This window comes from Salvelinus namaycush, chromosome 11, assembly GCF_016432855.1.
Source record: "Salvelinus namaycush isolate Seneca chromosome 11, SaNama_1.0, whole genome shotgun sequence".
Lineage (NCBI taxonomy): Eukaryota > Metazoa > Chordata > Actinopteri > Salmoniformes > Salmonidae > Salvelinus > Salvelinus namaycush.
The window spans coordinates 29243966-29261179 of NC_052317.1; the positions used below are offsets into that span (position 1 = coordinate 29243966).

Consider the following 17214-nt stretch of genomic DNA (forward strand, 5'->3'; position numbering starts at 1 on the left):
ACAACTGCAGGTTCTCAGTACAGACATGTTTACAGTCCGTCTAGAAACAATGATCCTGCTACCTTAAATGTGTAGATTAACATGATTGTCTAATTTCGTTGCTTATATGTACAACATAAATTGTATTTTTAAGACAACGTTGAATTAGCAGACAATGTTCAAGATGTACGGAAACAATAAGGTGCAAAAAAAATTAACAAATGTAGCTTTGTAATTAATATTGGGCTTGTGCATCGATACATGTGTTCCCCTGCAATGCAAACTGAATATCATAGCCATAGCATGTCAAATAGAAAGCTATTTTTAGGTTCGAATAAACGAACCAGACCCTCCAAATTTTCGACATATCTTTGTAATGCAAATCCAAAAATTGTGGCAGAGGGATTGACGTGACATATCATGACATTATATAGTTATATCGTAGGTACGTCGCCAGTTTTAATTGCTTGCTAACTAGTTAGCTATATCCAGGATTTGTTTACATTATTGACTATCATGGAAAAGGAGTCTTACTATAACTGCTGCAGCCTTGTCAAAATACCAAGGCAATCCTATGAACAATTCTGGTCATCGCACTTTGTGGATTACATAGAGAAGGAGTTGAGCTATTCCAAATTCTTTAAAAAGTACTTACTTTCCAACCACCCATGCATGTTCTCGAGGAAATTCATTAGACTGGACATGCAGAAAACAGTGGGTCACTGAAGAGGGGAAACCAACCTTCCAGAAACTGCTGCAGCAATTTGGTAAATAAATGTTGTTACAGATCTATTACAATGCCCAGTAACTTTGTATTCATAATGTTGGTGTGAAATGAACGAGTTTGATTAACCTATGCAAGGGCTGTTCTGATCTGTGATTTGACAGCCATATGTCATCGTCTGTGGAATTATCTGATATAATTTGTGCTGCAGTTATGATGAACAAATAACCCATTTATAAGTTGTTTTGGTACAGAAACCTTTGTTTGCAATTACAGAGATCATACGTTTCCTGTAGTTCTTGACCAGGTTTGCACACACTGCAGCAGGGATTTTGGCCCACTCCTCCATACAGACCTTCTCCAGATCCTTCAGGTTTCGGGGCTGTCGCTGGGCAATACGGACTTTCAGCTCCCTCCAAAGATTTTCTATTGGGTTCAGGTCTGGAGACTGGCTAGGCCACTCCAGGACCTTGAGATGCTTCTTACGGAGCCACTTCTTAGTTGCCCTGGCTGTGTGTTTCAGGTCATTGTCATGCTGGAAGACCCAGCCACGACCCATCTTCAATGCCCCATCCATCCTCCCCTCAATATGGTGCAGTCGTCCTGTCCCCTTTGCAGAAAAGCATCCCGAAAGAATGATGTTTCCACCTCCATGCTTCACGGTTGGGATGGTGTTCTTGGGGTTGTACTCATCCTTCTTCTTCTTCCAAACACGGCGAGTGGAGTTTAGACCAAAAAGCTCTATTTTTGTCTCATCAGACCACATGACCTTCTCCCATTCCTCCTCTGGATCATCCAGATGGTCATTGGCAAACTTCAGACGGGCCTGGACATGCGCTGGCTTGAGCAGGGGGACCTTGCGTATCAAATACTTGTTCTCCCCACTGTATATACTGTACTCTATACCATCTACTGCATCTTGCCTATGCCGTTCGGCCATCGCTCATCCATATATTTATATGTACATATTCTTATTCATTCCTTTACACTTGTGTGTATAAGGTAGTTGTTGTGAAATTGTTAGATTACTTGTTAGATATTACTGCATGGTCGGAACTAGAAGCACAAGCATTTCGCTACACTCGCATTAACATCTGCTAACCATGTGTATGTGACCAATAAAATTTGATTTGATGTTAAATTTGATTAGATTTAGACATTGCTCAACTGTTCCTTCCTTTCTGCCACAGGGATTTTCCTGAACACGTTTACACCACCCCAGTCTTCTTTTCTTCTGACTGGCTCAATGAGTATTGGGATACCTTGGAGGTGGACGACTACCGCTTCGTCTACATGGGACCCAAAGACTCATGGTATAACAAAACATATTTCATTATAGACCCTAATATGGATATCATCTTATCTCACTCTCCCTTAACATCATATGCTTGTTTCTCTCATCACTATAGGACGCCATTCTACACTGATGCGTTTCGCTCCTACAGCTGGTCAGTGAATATCTGTGGCAGGAAAAAATGCCTTCTATATCCCCCGGGCCAAGAAGAGTTTCTACGAGACAGCCATGGCAACCTTGCTTATGACGTCACTGCCCCCGAGCTTCAAGACAAGGGGCAGTTCCCACACTCTGATGAGGCCTGCCAACCACTAGAGATCATTCAGGAAGCCGGGGGAGATCATTCTTGTGCTCAGTGGTTGGCACCATCAGGTTTATAATTTGGTAAGTGCTGCTGTTTGGATGTGGTGCAAGAGCTTATTTGTAAATCATTGCCAGTTAAGCACATATAAGCTCATCTGGCTAATTTTGAACTGTAATAACCCCATTTTTGTTTCATAATCCTGCAGGAAGACACCATCTCTATCAACCATAACTGGTTGAATGGCTGCAATGTGTACATTATGTGGCAGTTTCTTCAGAACGAGCTGTCTGCTGTCCAGAGGGAGATAGTGGAGTAACACTTGGAGATACTGTATGTCAAAAGCAGATTTATTTTTAAAAAGCTGTGTGGTCTGTAGTAACTGTTTTTGTTTTCCAGGTCATCATGAAGTCTTTCTCTGGGATTGACTACAGGGAGTTTGCCTCTTTCCTAAAGATCGTCGCTGACAACCGCATGTCTTTCTTGAGCTCTTGCTCTGGAAACGCCTCCTCAAATTACCCCCTGCATCTTTCAGATACCCTGACCGTGCTGCCTGTGACCTGCAGAGGGTGGCTCACATTCTAGAATGCATGCTCTGCAAAGACTAAGAAACTGGACCATTCAACTCTGAGCTCACACAGCACCCACCCGTAGCTCGCGCTCCAGCAGGTATATCTCACTGGTCACCCCCAAAGCCAATTCTTCCTTTGGCCGCCTTTCCTTCCAGTTCTCTGCTGCCAATGATTGGAACGAACTGCAAAAATCACTGAAGCTGGAGACCCATATCTCCCTCACTAGCTTTAAGCACCAGCTGTCAGAGCAGCTCACAGCTCCCCATATTGTATTTATTTATTTTGCTCCTTTGCACCCCAGTATCTCTACTTGCACATTCATCTTCTGCACATCTACCATTCCAGTGTTTAATTGCTATATTGTAATTACTTCGCCACCATGGCCTATTTATTGCCTTACCTCCCTTATCCTACCTCATTTGCACACACTGTATATAGACTTTTTCTACTGTATTATTGACTATTTTTGTTTATTCCATGTGTAGCTCTGTGTTGTTGTATGTGTCAAACTGCTTTGCTTTATCTTGGCCAGGTCGCAGTTGTAAATGAGAACTTGTTCTCAACTAGCCTACCTGGTTAAATAAAGGTGAAATAAAAATAATAATAAAATAAATGAAATTTTACTGCAGCAGATTAAAGAAACCATACACTCCACTAGAGGGCAGCACTCCCTTTACCAGGAGTAGGCCACTCTATCCCTTTCTGAGCATCTTTATCAATACATTTGGTTGATAAGGCTTTGGTTTCAGAGATAGGTAGCCCAAATAACTTGCCTGATGTCTTTAAATACATATGTTTATGAATGTTTTGTGTGAATGAGATGTTGAGAAAATGAGAAACATCCATACTTTGTGTCCTTGTATGTTTATTACACCAGAGATGCATAGTAATATTTCTGACAATAGCTAGTAAATGGTGGTGCACAACTGGCAAACAGCATAGTTTCAAGGAAGATAGGAAAATTATAATTTCAGAAAGTCTATCTAAAGCAATTTCAATACTGCAAACAAAGTAAAATTATTGTCAGATATGGCTGCTAGTGGTACCAGTTAAATACTGTATTAGATTAATTTGGAATGAGAAGATGTAACTATGGACCCTATCCATGTAGAAATTATATGGCTCTTTTGAACATATTGTTTGTTTCATATTCATATTGTTTCATATTGTTGGGGTCAATAAATACCTCTATCCTCATTTTGCTTTAGTGTCTTTGGGCCACCAGTCTGGCACGGAGGCCTCTAGAGTCACTGTGGTGTCCTCTGACGCCTTGAGTGTCAGTGGCTCTTTAGCGTGAGCCAGGCGGATCAGGCTCAGGCCCAGCTCTCCAACCCCGGCCCTGTGCTTCCCGGCTGGCTTGCCAGACTGGGTCTGTAGCGATACTCCTTCCTCCAGGCCTTCGGCTGGTGCTGACATGCGTACAGGCATCAGACGCTTCCGCACCACCCCGGTGTGATGAGTCCTGGCGGTCAACTCCTGGCCAATGTAACAGCCTTTACTGAAGCTGATGCCCTGCATGTAGACCAGGTTGGACTCCAGAGGAAGAGCCACCCCGGGAGGAAGGTCCTTCACCCCCTCAGGAAGTCCTAAGAGAAACAGGTAGATAGAAACATAGGGTGATTACAGGAATAATTTCAATACAACAGCCCTGCTAGCCATATTTTTTTATTTTACCTTTATTTAACTAGGCAAGTCAGTTACGAACAAATTCGTACTTTCAATGACGGCCTAGGAACCGTGGGTTAACTGCCTTGTCCAGCGGCAGAACGACAGATGTTTTCCTTGTCAGCTCTGGGACTTGATCTTGCAACCTTTCGGTTACTAGTCCAACGTTCTAACCACTAAGCTACCTGCCACCCCATACCGTATGCTGCAACCAACTGTTCTATTGTATATGGCATAACAACAACCCAGTAGTTGACAATATACAACCATAGAGTTGGCTACACCACATAGTATTAGATGAGGCAAGCAAACCATTTCCACCACTTAAACCTCTAGTTGGCTGATCCTACCTATTGCATAGCGGTGCCTGTGGTACTCTTCTGAGTCGCCTTGCTGACACCATGGAATCATTTCAAGAGGATCGACTTTGTTGTCCACCACCAACCTCCAGCCCATGGCTTCAGTTCTCGGATCTTCCTCCCACATCAGAGCTTTTTCTGGGGCAGTGAGATCTGGCTTAGGCCTCTCGTGGCCTGGGGCTGTTCCCTGAGGCAACACAGCCCATAGAGAAAGCTCTGGACAGGTGCTGATCTTCACCTGCCGGCGGATTTTGTACACCTTCAAATGTTTCAAAATTACATCCTTTATGGTGGTGTCACACTCGACCAGAACACCACAACCCGCTTCTGCTACTTTCAACCTAAATAACAATAAAATAAAGAACATGTCAGCCATCATGTGGGAGTGCTTCAAATGTATATCATGCCTGGGTTTCTAGTAACTAATTGAAACGGTCTTAACTGTGAAACTTAGTAGTTAGATAAGCAAGCCACGCCCACAATGGAGGTTATGGCTAGCCTGACTGTAAACAAGATGTAGCTGTTACAATAAGGCATTACCTGTATATGATAATGTCATACAGTGTCCTTCCTTGAACGTTCAGCATGTGCGCATACAAAACGTTCTGTTCCTCTTTTGCAAAGAGCTCCATGTCATTGGTTACAATACCTTGAAGAAACGATCTTGTATCTTGCCCTTGAACTTTCAGTAAGGTCCTGTGTGGAAGATGATAGCAAACATACTGTCCCAATTCATTCTTACGTGCTTCCTGACTGTAATTATTGATGTTGGTCAATCCTGCTTGGCACCAAGCACCTGTCCACTGGTACCGGGGTTCGGAACATTTTCTAGCATTGAAATTGCGTGAGTAGAGTCGAAGTAAAGAGTTTGGACCAACCGCGGCCCTAGCGAAACAAACCAATCCCATACGGTGCATTGTTTGGTACGTGTGCGAAAAACAGCAACTGTACATTTAAATAAAATGCGTTAAATAAGTCCGAGACGGGACGTTTCAGCTGAAATCTTGATAACAAACTCCATTTTGAATCCCACAATGCACTGCGTGCGTTTACGTCACGACGATGGGTGCGTTCCAGAAGATTCGTGTGTTCAGAGCACTGAGTTAACCGTAAACTCACCCCATTCCGTACATATGTGCGCAACCGCAACATTCAAACGAGGCTCCAAAGAAAACAAATGGGACTGTAGCGACTGTGTTGACTTCAAAATCAGCGGTGTGAACTACGTTGCTATTCAAGCGTTGATCAACATGGTAATGGCTCTATAGTATTGGAGAAAAGTTGAAAAAACGGACCCTCCGTTACATCATGACGTGTCATGTCATAACGTACAGCACGCATAAAGCAAATATTTCTGTCTTACAATCTCTCTCCACCAGGTGTAGCACTTCTCTCATCCTTTAAAAACAAGAAATGGACAGTGACGGGGGTAAGGGGGATGGATACCTAGTCATTTTTTGCGTCATCATTGCGATCATCATTCTCAAAGCCGCTGTTTAATTCTAAGATCACTTTAGCACCGCCCTAAAAACCCGATTCAAATTCGACACAAACCTTCAAATAGGTATGTAATGACACATTATATAAACTTTATAGTGTTTTATTTACATTTTAGAGGCGATAAGGTGATAAGTTGGACAGATCGAGTGAAAAAAAGCCATTTTCCCACACAACATCTCTCCTTCTCACTATCACGCATTAGTTTCGTTCCCCACCGGCCATTTTTTAAAAAGACCCGACGGGGCTCATTGCCTTCTTGAATCATGCAGAAATGGGCAGCGTGGGGTCATGTAATTGATTCTGTTGGAAAGGGGTGAAATTGTGCTTTACAATGGTATTGACATTACAGTTGATCTGGAAGTATTACGTTTTTGGGGCGCTAAAATAAGGTCAATTGTATGGACCAAGGCGATGTACAAAAGTGAGTGAGTTTACGTTAATAAGACTGCTTCCAAGATGTCCGCCCACCTGTTGTTTTCAAGGTAATCCACTCACGTTCACGTACGCTGATTCATGGACCGTCTACTACAAAGTGTACAAAGCATTAGGAAGACCTGTTTTTTCCATGGCAGACTAACCAGGTGAATCCAGATGAATGCAATGATCCCTTACTGATGTCATTTACTTCCACTTCAATCAATTTAGATGATGGGGAGGAGATAGGCTGAAGAAGGATTTTTAAGCCTTCATACAACTGAAATATTGATTCAGTGCTGCCAACTCTCACTCATTTGACCCTCTTCACACACCACACCTCTTATTTCTCAGGCATTGAAAAAAGTACTGCCTCTATTTTCTTATTCATTTTCCTGCCACCGCACTGTGAAAAGCAACAGATTGAAGCTTGTGATTTGGTTTAGTAGGTGCGCGTTTAAGTAATAAGGCACGAGGGGGTGTGGTATATGGCCAATATACCACGGCTAAGGGCTGTTCTTATGCACGACACATCGCGGAGTGCCTGGACACAGCCCTCAGCCGTGGTATATTGCCATATACCACAAACCCCCAAGGTGCCTTATTGCTATTATAAACTGGTTACCAATGTAATCAGAGCAGTAAAAATACATGTTTTGTCATACCCATGGTATATAGTCTGATATACCATGGCTGTCAGCAAATCAGCATTCAGGGCTCAAACCACCCAGTTTATAAATGTAATGAAAGACCCCTCATGATTAGAGTCAAGCAGACAGCCACTGGCAGACTGGACAGGCATGTTTGTTATCTTCTGAACTAAGTTGATGAACTCAACTGTCAAAAGAGTAGTAAGGCAACTTGTAGCTCTGTTTTGTACACATAATTGTCAATAAATGAATTAGTCACAGAATGCTTCCTTTTGACAGAATATGACAATATAGCCCAGTGCCTAGAGTAAGATGATGGAAATGTTTTACAAATCAGTCTCAACCACCTGAAGATTGATATTCATTAGACTTATCATGAATGTGGAGTAATTTGTAGAAACACCCAGTATTTGTAAACATAGATCAGTGGTAGCCAACCCTCTTGGAGAGCTACTTCGAGGCAGGATTTTCTATGGTCCTATTTTAAAGGGATAGCATAGTTCACCCAAATTAATTACATATTTACATGTTTGTTTCTTATGGAAAAGGAGAGACCGCAATCCATCATATGGTTAGCCACTGCCAGGTCCGGCGGCAACGAGAGATGAGACATTGAGCGGATGGAACCGCACCTTCAATCTCCTGATCTGGAAACAGAGAAGGCTGATATCCGTAACAAAACCTGGAATGGTGACAGGCCGGTGGAGGAACACTGGAAAGTGTTGTGTGCGTACTCCACCCAGGGAAGATGCTGACTCCAAGTGGCGGGGTTGGCAGACACACGGCACCGTAAGGCGGTCTCCAGATCCTGGTTCTCCCGCTCCGTTTGACCGTTGGACTGAGGGTGATAGCCCGAGGGCAAACTGGCTGATGACCCCAGAAGAGTACAGAACGCCCTACAGAATCTGGAGGCAAACTGGGGGCCCCTGTCGGAGACGATGTCCAGAGGAAGTCTGTGAAGGCGGAAAACATGCTGAATAAGTAGCTGATCAGTCTCATGGGCAGATGGAAGCTTAGGCAGCGGAATTAAATGTGCCGCCTTGGAAAAGCAGTCCACAATGACCAGGATGACAGTGTGGCCCTCTGAGGATGGAAAACCCGTGATGAAGGGTCGAAGAGGTGTTGTCAGCGGATGAAGAAGCCCCAGAGGCTGCTGACGAGGAGTCTTGTTCCGGATGCATGTCGGACAGGCAGCCACAAAGGTCCGAGTTTCCGCCTCCTCAGAGGTCCACCAAAACCTCCTCCTCATTAACTCTAGCGTTCGCTGCCATCCCAGATGAGAGGTGAGACTCGATGAGTTAGCCCACTGAAGTACCTTGGACTGTGCCTCAAGAGGAACAAAAAGTTTGTTAGATGGACAGCCGTCAGGAACTGCCTCCCTACCTTGTGCCTCCCTCACTACAGTCTCTATACCCCAGGACACTGGCGCTAGGATGAGCGACCTGGGGATGATGGATCCAAGCGGCCAATCCTCACTGGAGCTGGAGAACTGGCGAGAAAGGGCATCCGGCTTCACGTTCTTAGACCCCGGACATTAATAAGATAACGTGAATCTGAACCGAGTGAAGAAAAGAGCCCAACGAGCCTGTCGGGGAATGAGGCATTTAGCCTCCTGGATGTAGGCCAGGTTCTTGTGGTCAGTCCAAACCGTAAATGGATGTTCCAAACCCTCCAACCAGTGCCGCCACTCCTCCAAAGCCATTTTGACTGTAAACAGCTCCTGATTGCTGACATAATAGTTCCTCTCTGCTGGAGTGAGACGCCTGGAGAAGAAGGCACAGGAATGAAGCTTTTGATCTTTAGCCGAGCACTGAGACAGAACCGCCACCACGCCAACGGCAGAGGCATCCACCTCTACCACAAAAGGAGGAGAAGGATCCGCATGAACTAGAATGGGTGCAGAAGAAAACCAACGTTTCAGGTTCTGGAACGCCTTCTCAGCCACAGGGGTCCAGCTTACATGCCCAGCATTGCCCTTGGTGAGCGCTGTCAATGACGCAGCCACCGAAGTAAAGTCTCTCACAAATCTCCGGTAGAAATTAGCAAACCCCAAAAACGCTGGACTTTCTTGATTGTGCTGAGTTGCGGCCAGTTGACCACCACTTCTACCTTTTGGGAGTCAATCCGTACACAGCCCTGAGACAAGATGTACCCAAGGAAGGAGATCTGAGGAATGTGAAACTCACCCTTTTCGGCCTTCACAAACAATTGGTGAGAGAGGAGTCTTTGAAGAACTTGGCGAACATGTTGGATGTGTTCAACCATGGACCTGGAGAAGATGAGGATGTCATCAAGGTACACAAACACGAACTGGTGAAGGAAGTCACGCAGCACATCATTAACCAGGGCCTGGAAAACGGCTGGAGCGTTTGTAAGTCCAAACGGCATGACACGGTACTCATAATGTCCATTTGGGTTGTTGAACGCTATCTTCCACTCGTCTCCCTGTCTGATGTGCACCAGATTGTATGCGTTCCCGTAAATCCAATTTTGAGAAAACCGTAGTTCCCTGGAGTCTCTCAAAGGCTGACAACATAAGAGGAAGACGGTAATGGTTCTTGATGGTAATGTTATTTAAACCCCGGTAATCGATACAGGGACGTAGTCCCCCATGCCTCTTTCCAACAAAGAAAAAACCCGCTAAATAAATCCAGCCGCCAGCGCCTCGTTAATTTACAGTTGAAGTCAGAAGTTTACAAACACCTTAGCCAAATACATTTAAACTCAGTTTTTCTAAATTCCTGACATTTAATCAGAGTAAAAATTCCCTGTTTTAGGTCAGTTAGGATCACCACTTTATTTTAAGAATGTGAAATGTCCGAATAATAGTAGAGAGAATGATTTATTTCAGCTTCAATTTCTTTCATCACATTCCCAGTGGGTCAGAAGTTTAAATACGCTCAATTACTATTTGTTAGCATTGCCTTCAAATTGTTTAACTTGGGTCTAACGTTTCGGGTAGCCCTCCACAAGCTTCCCACAATAAGTTAGGTGAATTATGGCCCATTCATCCTGACGGAGCTGGTGTAACTGAGTCAGGTTTGTAAGGCCTCCTTGCTCGCACACGCTTTTTCAGTTCTGCCCATAAATGTTCTATAGGATTGAGGTCAGGGCTTTGTGATGGCCACTACAATACCTTGTCTTTGTTGTCCTTAAGCCATTTTGCCACAACTTTGGAAGTATGCCTGGGGTCATTGTCTATGTGGAAGACCCATTTGCGACCAAGCTTTAACTTCCTGACTGATGTCTTGAGATGTTGCTTCAATATATACACAGAATTTTCCTCCCTCATGATGCCATCTATTTTGTGAAGTGCACCAGTCTCTTCTGCAGCAAAGCACCCCTGTGCTTCACGGCTAGGATGGTGTTCTTTGGCTTGCAAGCCTCCCCCTTTTTCCTCCAAACATAATGATGGTCATTATGGCCAAACAATTCTATTTTTGTTTCATCAGACCAGAGGACATTTCCAAAAAGTACGATCTTTGTTTCCATGTGCAGTTGCAAACTGTAGTCTGGCTTTTTTATTGTGGTTTTGGAGCAGTGGCTTTTCAGGTTAAGTCAATATAGGACTCGTTTTACTGTGGATATAGATACTTTTGTACCTGTTTCTTCCAGCATCTTCACAATGTCCTTTGCTGTTGTTCTGGGATTGATTTGCACATTTCGCACCAAAGTACGTTCATCTCTAGGAGACAGAACGCATCCCCTTCCTGAGCGGTATGACGGCTGCGTGGTCCCATGGTGTTTATACTTGCGTACTAGTGTTTGTACAGATAAATGTGGTACCTTCAGGCGTTTGGAAATTGCTCCCAAGGATGAACCAGACGTGTGGAGGTCTACAATTTTTTTCGGAGGTCTTGGCTGATTTCTTTTGATTTTCCCATGATGTCAAGCAAAGAGGCACTGAGTTTGAAGGTAGGCTTTGAAATACATCCACAGGTACACCTCCAATTGACTCAAATGATGTCAATTAGCCTATTAGAAGCTTCTAAAGCCATGACATAATTTTCTGGAATTTTCCAAGCTGTTTAAAGGCACAGTCAACTTAGTGTATGTAAACTTCTCACCCACTGGAATTGTGATACAGTGAATTTTAAGTGAAATAATCTGTCTGTAAACAATTGTTGGAAAAAAATTTTTTTTTAAACTATAGATTGTTAACAAGAAATTTGTGGAGTGGTTGAAAAACAAGTTTTAATGACTCCAACCTAAGTGTATGTAAACTTAGATTGTTAACAAGAAACTATAGATTGTTAACAAGAAATTTGTGGAGTGGTTGAAAAACAAGTTTTAATAACTCCAACCTAAGTGTATGTAAACTTCCGACTTCAACTGTAGCTGTTCATGGCTGCAGTCTCTGGACCTGAGAGAGAATACAGCCCTCCTCTCTGAGAGGTGGTGCCGGGCAGGATGTCGATGGAACAATTGTAGGATCTGTAAGGAGGCAGTTCGCTGGCCCTTCGTTTGCTAAAGACCTGACCCAGATCCCAGTACTCCCAAGGTACGTGGGAAAGATCAGGCTTGTCATCCCCAGCCGGGGGAACAGGAGAATCGGAAGCCTCCAGACAAGCAGGGCCGGAAAGGTGTGGAGAGAGTTGCTGGTGGGTGGACTGGCAAGGATTTCATCCCAGAACTCTTCCCGAGGGCCAGTCAATTTGAGGATTATGGATAGAAAGCCACGGATGTCCAAGAGCCAGGGGAAGCTCAGGAGACCAAATGTAACTGGATAAACTCCACATGATAATCCAGAACTCGTAGCTGAATAGGCATGGTGAGTTGCTTCACCTTCCCAGACCTTAGGGGTTGACCATCCAGCACACAGTGGCCGACAACGGTAAGTCCAGCTTAGTGAGAGGCAGCCCCTGTTGGCGAGCTAATGTATCCAGAAAACGATCCAGAAAACAGCCAGTAGCCCCAGATTCTATGAAAGCAGGAATGTTCAACTGCCCATTGTCCCACTGCAGGTTGGCCAGAAGCAAGGTGCACACCGTGTCGGCAGCTGGGGACTGTATCTGACTCACCAGTATTCTCCCGTCTACTGACGAGTCATCCTGTTTCCGATCAGCTCGGGACAGGAGGCACGGAAATGTCCAGACTGTCCATAGTAAAGACAACGTTGCTTGTTAATCCTGCACCTTCTCTCCAGAGGGGAAAGTCTTGTGCGTACCAATTGCATCGGCTCCTCTGAAGGAGAATTCTGACGGGGTACAGGACAAGCAGACACAGCATAAGGCAGTGGAACAAACAAAGAACCGACTCCCTCCGCTGAACCCGAAACACTGGAAACAACTCAGAACCCCTCCATCTTCTCACGACAACCTTCCCGAAGCCGGTTGTCAATCCGGATGGCCAGAACAATATGCTCATCCAGAGTGTCAGGGGAAGCCAGTTCATCCTTGAGAACCTCACTGAGTCCGTTCTGATTGCTGCTCCCATATGGCCGTGGCCCAGGCCAGAGACCGTCCTGAGAGCAAGGAGATAATGTATGCCACTCTGGAACCCTCGGTGGGAAACGTTGATGCCTGCAGTTCGAAGTGGTAACCTAAGGAAACAACAATCAAATAACACATAAACTGTGACACGCAGTCGTGGGTGAACAGGGAGTACAGCAGAGGACTGAGGAAACACCCCAGAGGGGGGCCCTGTGTTAAGAGTCAGTGTGGATGAGGTATTGTTGCCAATCCTCACAGCCTGTGGTCTGCCCGTCAGGAAGTCCAGGATCCAGTTGCAGAGGGTCGTGTGCAGACCAAGGGCTCTGAGCTTAGTGTCGATTTTGGAGGGAATAATAGTGGAGTGCTGAACTGTAGCCAGTTAACAACATTCTCACATAGGTGTTCCTCTTGTCCAGATGTGTTACGGTCGTGTGAATAGCAATGGAAATGGCATCTTCCATGGATCTGTTGGAGCTTTAGGCAAATTGGAATGGGCCCAGTGTGCCTGGCATGCTGGCCTTGATGTGAGCTAAAACCAGCGCTTCATGATGATTGAGGTGAGTGCGACGTGACGATAGTCATTTGGGCATGTCACCTTGTTTTTCTTGTGTACTGGAACGATGGTGGTTTCCTTAAAGCAGGTGGGGGTGGGGGCTACAGCCTGGGAGAGGGACAGGTTGAAGATGTCTGAGAAGATGCCCGCCAGCTGGTCAACACACTCTGAGCACGTGCCAGGGATGTAATCTGGGCCAGAGGCTTTGGGAGTATTCACTCTTGAGATTTCTCATGTCAGCCTCAGAGAGCAAAAGCACCTGGTCATCCGGAGCAGCGACCGTGTTCCAGGATGGCTCAGTATTATCTGCCTTGACGCAAGCATAGAATGTGTTACGCTCGTGTGGGAGGGAGGCTTCGGCGGGCACCGCACAGCTGGATTTTGCTTTGTAGTCTGTGATAGTCTGTAGTCCTTATCACATGCATGTCTGAGTTGTCAAACATCAATTCAAGTTTGAGTCTGTATTGTCTTTTTGTGTCCCTAATGGATTTGCGGACCTCGTACCTGCTTTCCTTGTACACATCACGAGTCATTGGGGTTCATTCATGTGACTCGAGTCCACAACTCTGTGAAGTAGTCATTCAAAAATCATGTTAAACACTATTGTTGCACACAGTGAGTCCATGCAACTTATTATGTGACTTGTTAAGTACATTTGAAGTCCTGAACTTATTTAGGCTTGCCATAACAAAAGGGGTTGAATAGTTATTGACTCAAGACATTTCAGCTTGTCATTCATTTGTAAAAATGTCTAAAAACAAAAGTCCACTTTGACATTATGGGGTATTGTGTGTAGGCCAGTGCCAAAAATGACAATTCAATCCATTTTAAATGCAGGCTGTAACACAACAAAATGTGTAATTTTTATTAATTTATGAATTTTTATAAAATTTTCACCTTTATTTAACCAGGTAGGCCAGTTGAGAACAAGTTCTCATTTACATCTGCGACCTGGCCAAGATAAGCAAAACAGTGCGACACAAACATCAACACAGAGTTACACATGGAATAAGCAAACGTACAGTCAATAACACAATAGAAAAGTATATCTACAGTGTATGCAAATGTAGTAAGATTAGGGAGGTAAGGCAATAAATAGGCCATAGTGGCGAAATAATTACAATTTAGCAATTAAACACTTATGTGATAGATGTGTAGAAAATTAATGTTCATGTAGAGATACTGGGGTTCAAAGGAGCAAAAAATAAATAACAATATGGGGATGAGGTAGTTGGGTGGGCTATTTACAGATGGGCTGTGTACAGGTGCAATGATCAGTAATCTGCTCTGACACCTGATGCTTAAAGTTAATGAGGGAGATATAAGACACCAGCTTCAGTGATTTTTGCAATTCATTCCAGTCATTGGCAGCAGAGAACTGAAAGGAAAGACAGCCAAAGGAGGAGTTGGCTTTGGGGATGACCAGTGAAATATACCTGCTGGAGCGTGTGCTACGGGTGGGTGCTGCTATGGTGACCAGTGAGCTGAGATAAGGCGGGGCTTTACCTAGCAAAGACTTATAGATGACCTGGAGCCAGTGGGCGACGAATATGTAGCGAGGGCCAGCCAACAAGAGCATACAGGTCGCAGTTGTGGGTTGTAGTATATTAGGCTTTGGTAACAAAACGGATGGCACTTTGATAGACTACATCCAATTTGCTGAGTAGAGGGTTGGAGGCTATTTTGTAAATGACATCGCCGAAGTCAAGGATCGGTAGGATAGTCAGTTTTATGAGGGTGTGTTTGGCAGCATGAGGGAAGGATGCTTTGATGCGAAATAGGAAGCCGATTCTGGAATAAATGTTGGATTGGAGATGGTTTATGTGAGTCTGGAAGGAGATTTAACAGTCTAACCACACACCTAGGTATTTGTAGTTGTCCACATATTCTAAGTCAGAACCATCCACAGTAGTGATGCTAGACGGGCGGGTGGGTGCGGGCAGCGATTGGTTGAAGAGCATGCATTTAGTTTTACTTGCATTTAAGAGCAGTTGGAGGCCACGGAAGGAATGTTGTATGGCATTGAAGCTCATCTGGAGGTTTGTTAACACTGTCCAAAGAAGGGCCAGAAGTATACAGAATGGTGTTGTCTGCGTAGCGGTGGATCAGAGAATCACCAGCAGCAAGAGCGACGTCATTCATGTAATCAGAGAAAAGAGTCAGCCCGAGAATTGAACCCTGCGGCACCCCCATAGAGACTGCCAGAGGTCCAGACAACAGGCCCTCCGATTTGACACAATGAACTCTATCTGATAAGTAGTTGGTGAACCAGGCGAGGCAGTCATTTGAGAAACCAAGGCTATTGAGTCTGCAGATAAGAATACGGTGATTGACAGAGTCGAAAGCCTTGGCCAGGTCGATGAAGACGGCTGCACATTATTGTCTTTTATCGATGGCGGTTATGATATCGTTTACGACCTTGAGCGTAGCTGAGGTACTCCCATGACCAGCTCGGAAACCAGATTGCATAACGGAAAAGGTACGGTGGGATTTGAAATGGTCGGTAATCTGTTAGTTAACTTGGCTTTCAAAGACTTTAGAAAGGCAGGTTAGGATAGATATAGGTCTGTAACAGTATGGGTCTAGACTGTCTCCCCCTTTGAAGAGGGGGATGACTGCGGCAGCTTTCCGATCTTTAGCGATCTCAGACGATACGAAAGAGAGGTTGAACAGGCTAGTAATAGGGGTTGCAACAATTGCGGTGGATAGTTTTAGAAGGAGAGGGTCCAGATTGTTTATCCCAGCTGATTTGTAGGGGTCCAGATTTTGCAGCTCTTTCAGAACATCAGCTATCTGGATTTGGGTGAAGGAGAAGTGGGGGAGGCTTGGGCAAGTTGCTGTGGGGGGTGCAGAGCTGTTGACCAGGTGGTAGTGGTAGTGGTGGTAGCCAGGTGGAAAGCATGGCCAGCCGTAGAAAAATGCTTATTTAAATTCTCGATTATTGTAGATTTATCGGTGGTGAAGGTGTTTCCTAGCCTCTGTGCAGTGGTCAGCTGGGAGGAGGTGCTCTTATTCTTCATGGACTTTACAGTGTCCCAGAACTTTTTGGAGTTTGTGCTACAGGGTGCAAATTTCTGTTTGAAAAAGCTAGCCTCTGCTTTCCTAACTGCCTGTGTATATTGGTTCCTAACTTCCCTGAAAAGTTGCATATCGCGGGGGCTATTCGATGCTAATGCAGTATGCCACAAGATGTTTTTGTGTTGGTCAAGGGCAGACAAGTCTGAAGTGAACCAAGGGCTATATCTGTTCTTAGTTCTACATTTTTTGAATGGGGCATGCTTATTTCAGATGGTGAGGAAAGCACTTTTAAAGAATAACCAGGCATCCTCTACTGACGGAATGAGGTCAATATCATTCCAGGATACCCGGGCCAGGTCAATTAGAAAGGCCTGCTCGCTGAAGTGTTTTAGGGAGCGTTTGACAGTGGTGAGGGGTGGTCGTTTGACCGCAGACCCATTACGGATGCAGGCAATGAGGTAGTGATCGCTGAGATCCTGGTTGAAGACAGCAGAAGTGTATTTGGAGGGCAAATTGGTCAGGATGATATCTATGAGGGTGCCCGTGTTTACGGATTTAGGGTTTTACCTGGTAGGTTCCATGATAATTTGTGTGAGATTGAGGGCATCTAGTTTAGATTGTAGTGTGTTCAGCATATCCCAGTTTAGGTCACCTAACAGTACGAACTCTGAAGATAGATGGGGGGCAATTAATTCACATATGGTGTCCAGGGCACAGCTGGGGGCTGGGGGGGGTATATAACAAGTGGCAACA

General features: G+C 44.8%; 1 protein-coding gene and 1 pseudogene across 1 annotated transcript; one reads left to right on the forward strand and one right to left on the reverse strand.

The window, feature by feature from the left end:
* The first annotated feature begins 154 nt into the window (after window positions 1–154).
* LOC120055328 lies at window positions 155–3038 on the forward strand (annotated as a pseudogene).
* Window positions 3039–3717: 679 nt separating this feature from the next.
* Window positions 3718–5946, reverse strand: iba57 (iron-sulfur cluster assembly factor IBA57). Its single transcript, XM_039004083.1, has 3 exons — window positions 5435–5946; window positions 4886–5235; window positions 3718–4456 (listed from the first exon to the last, which is right to left on the reverse strand). Exons 1-3 carry the CDS (start codon window positions 5845–5847, stop codon window positions 4065–4067), a joined length of 1155 nt encoding a protein of 384 aa, XP_038860011.1. The 5' UTR covers window positions 5848–5946; the 3' UTR covers window positions 3718–4064.
* Window positions 5947–17214: the final 11268 nt, after the last annotated feature.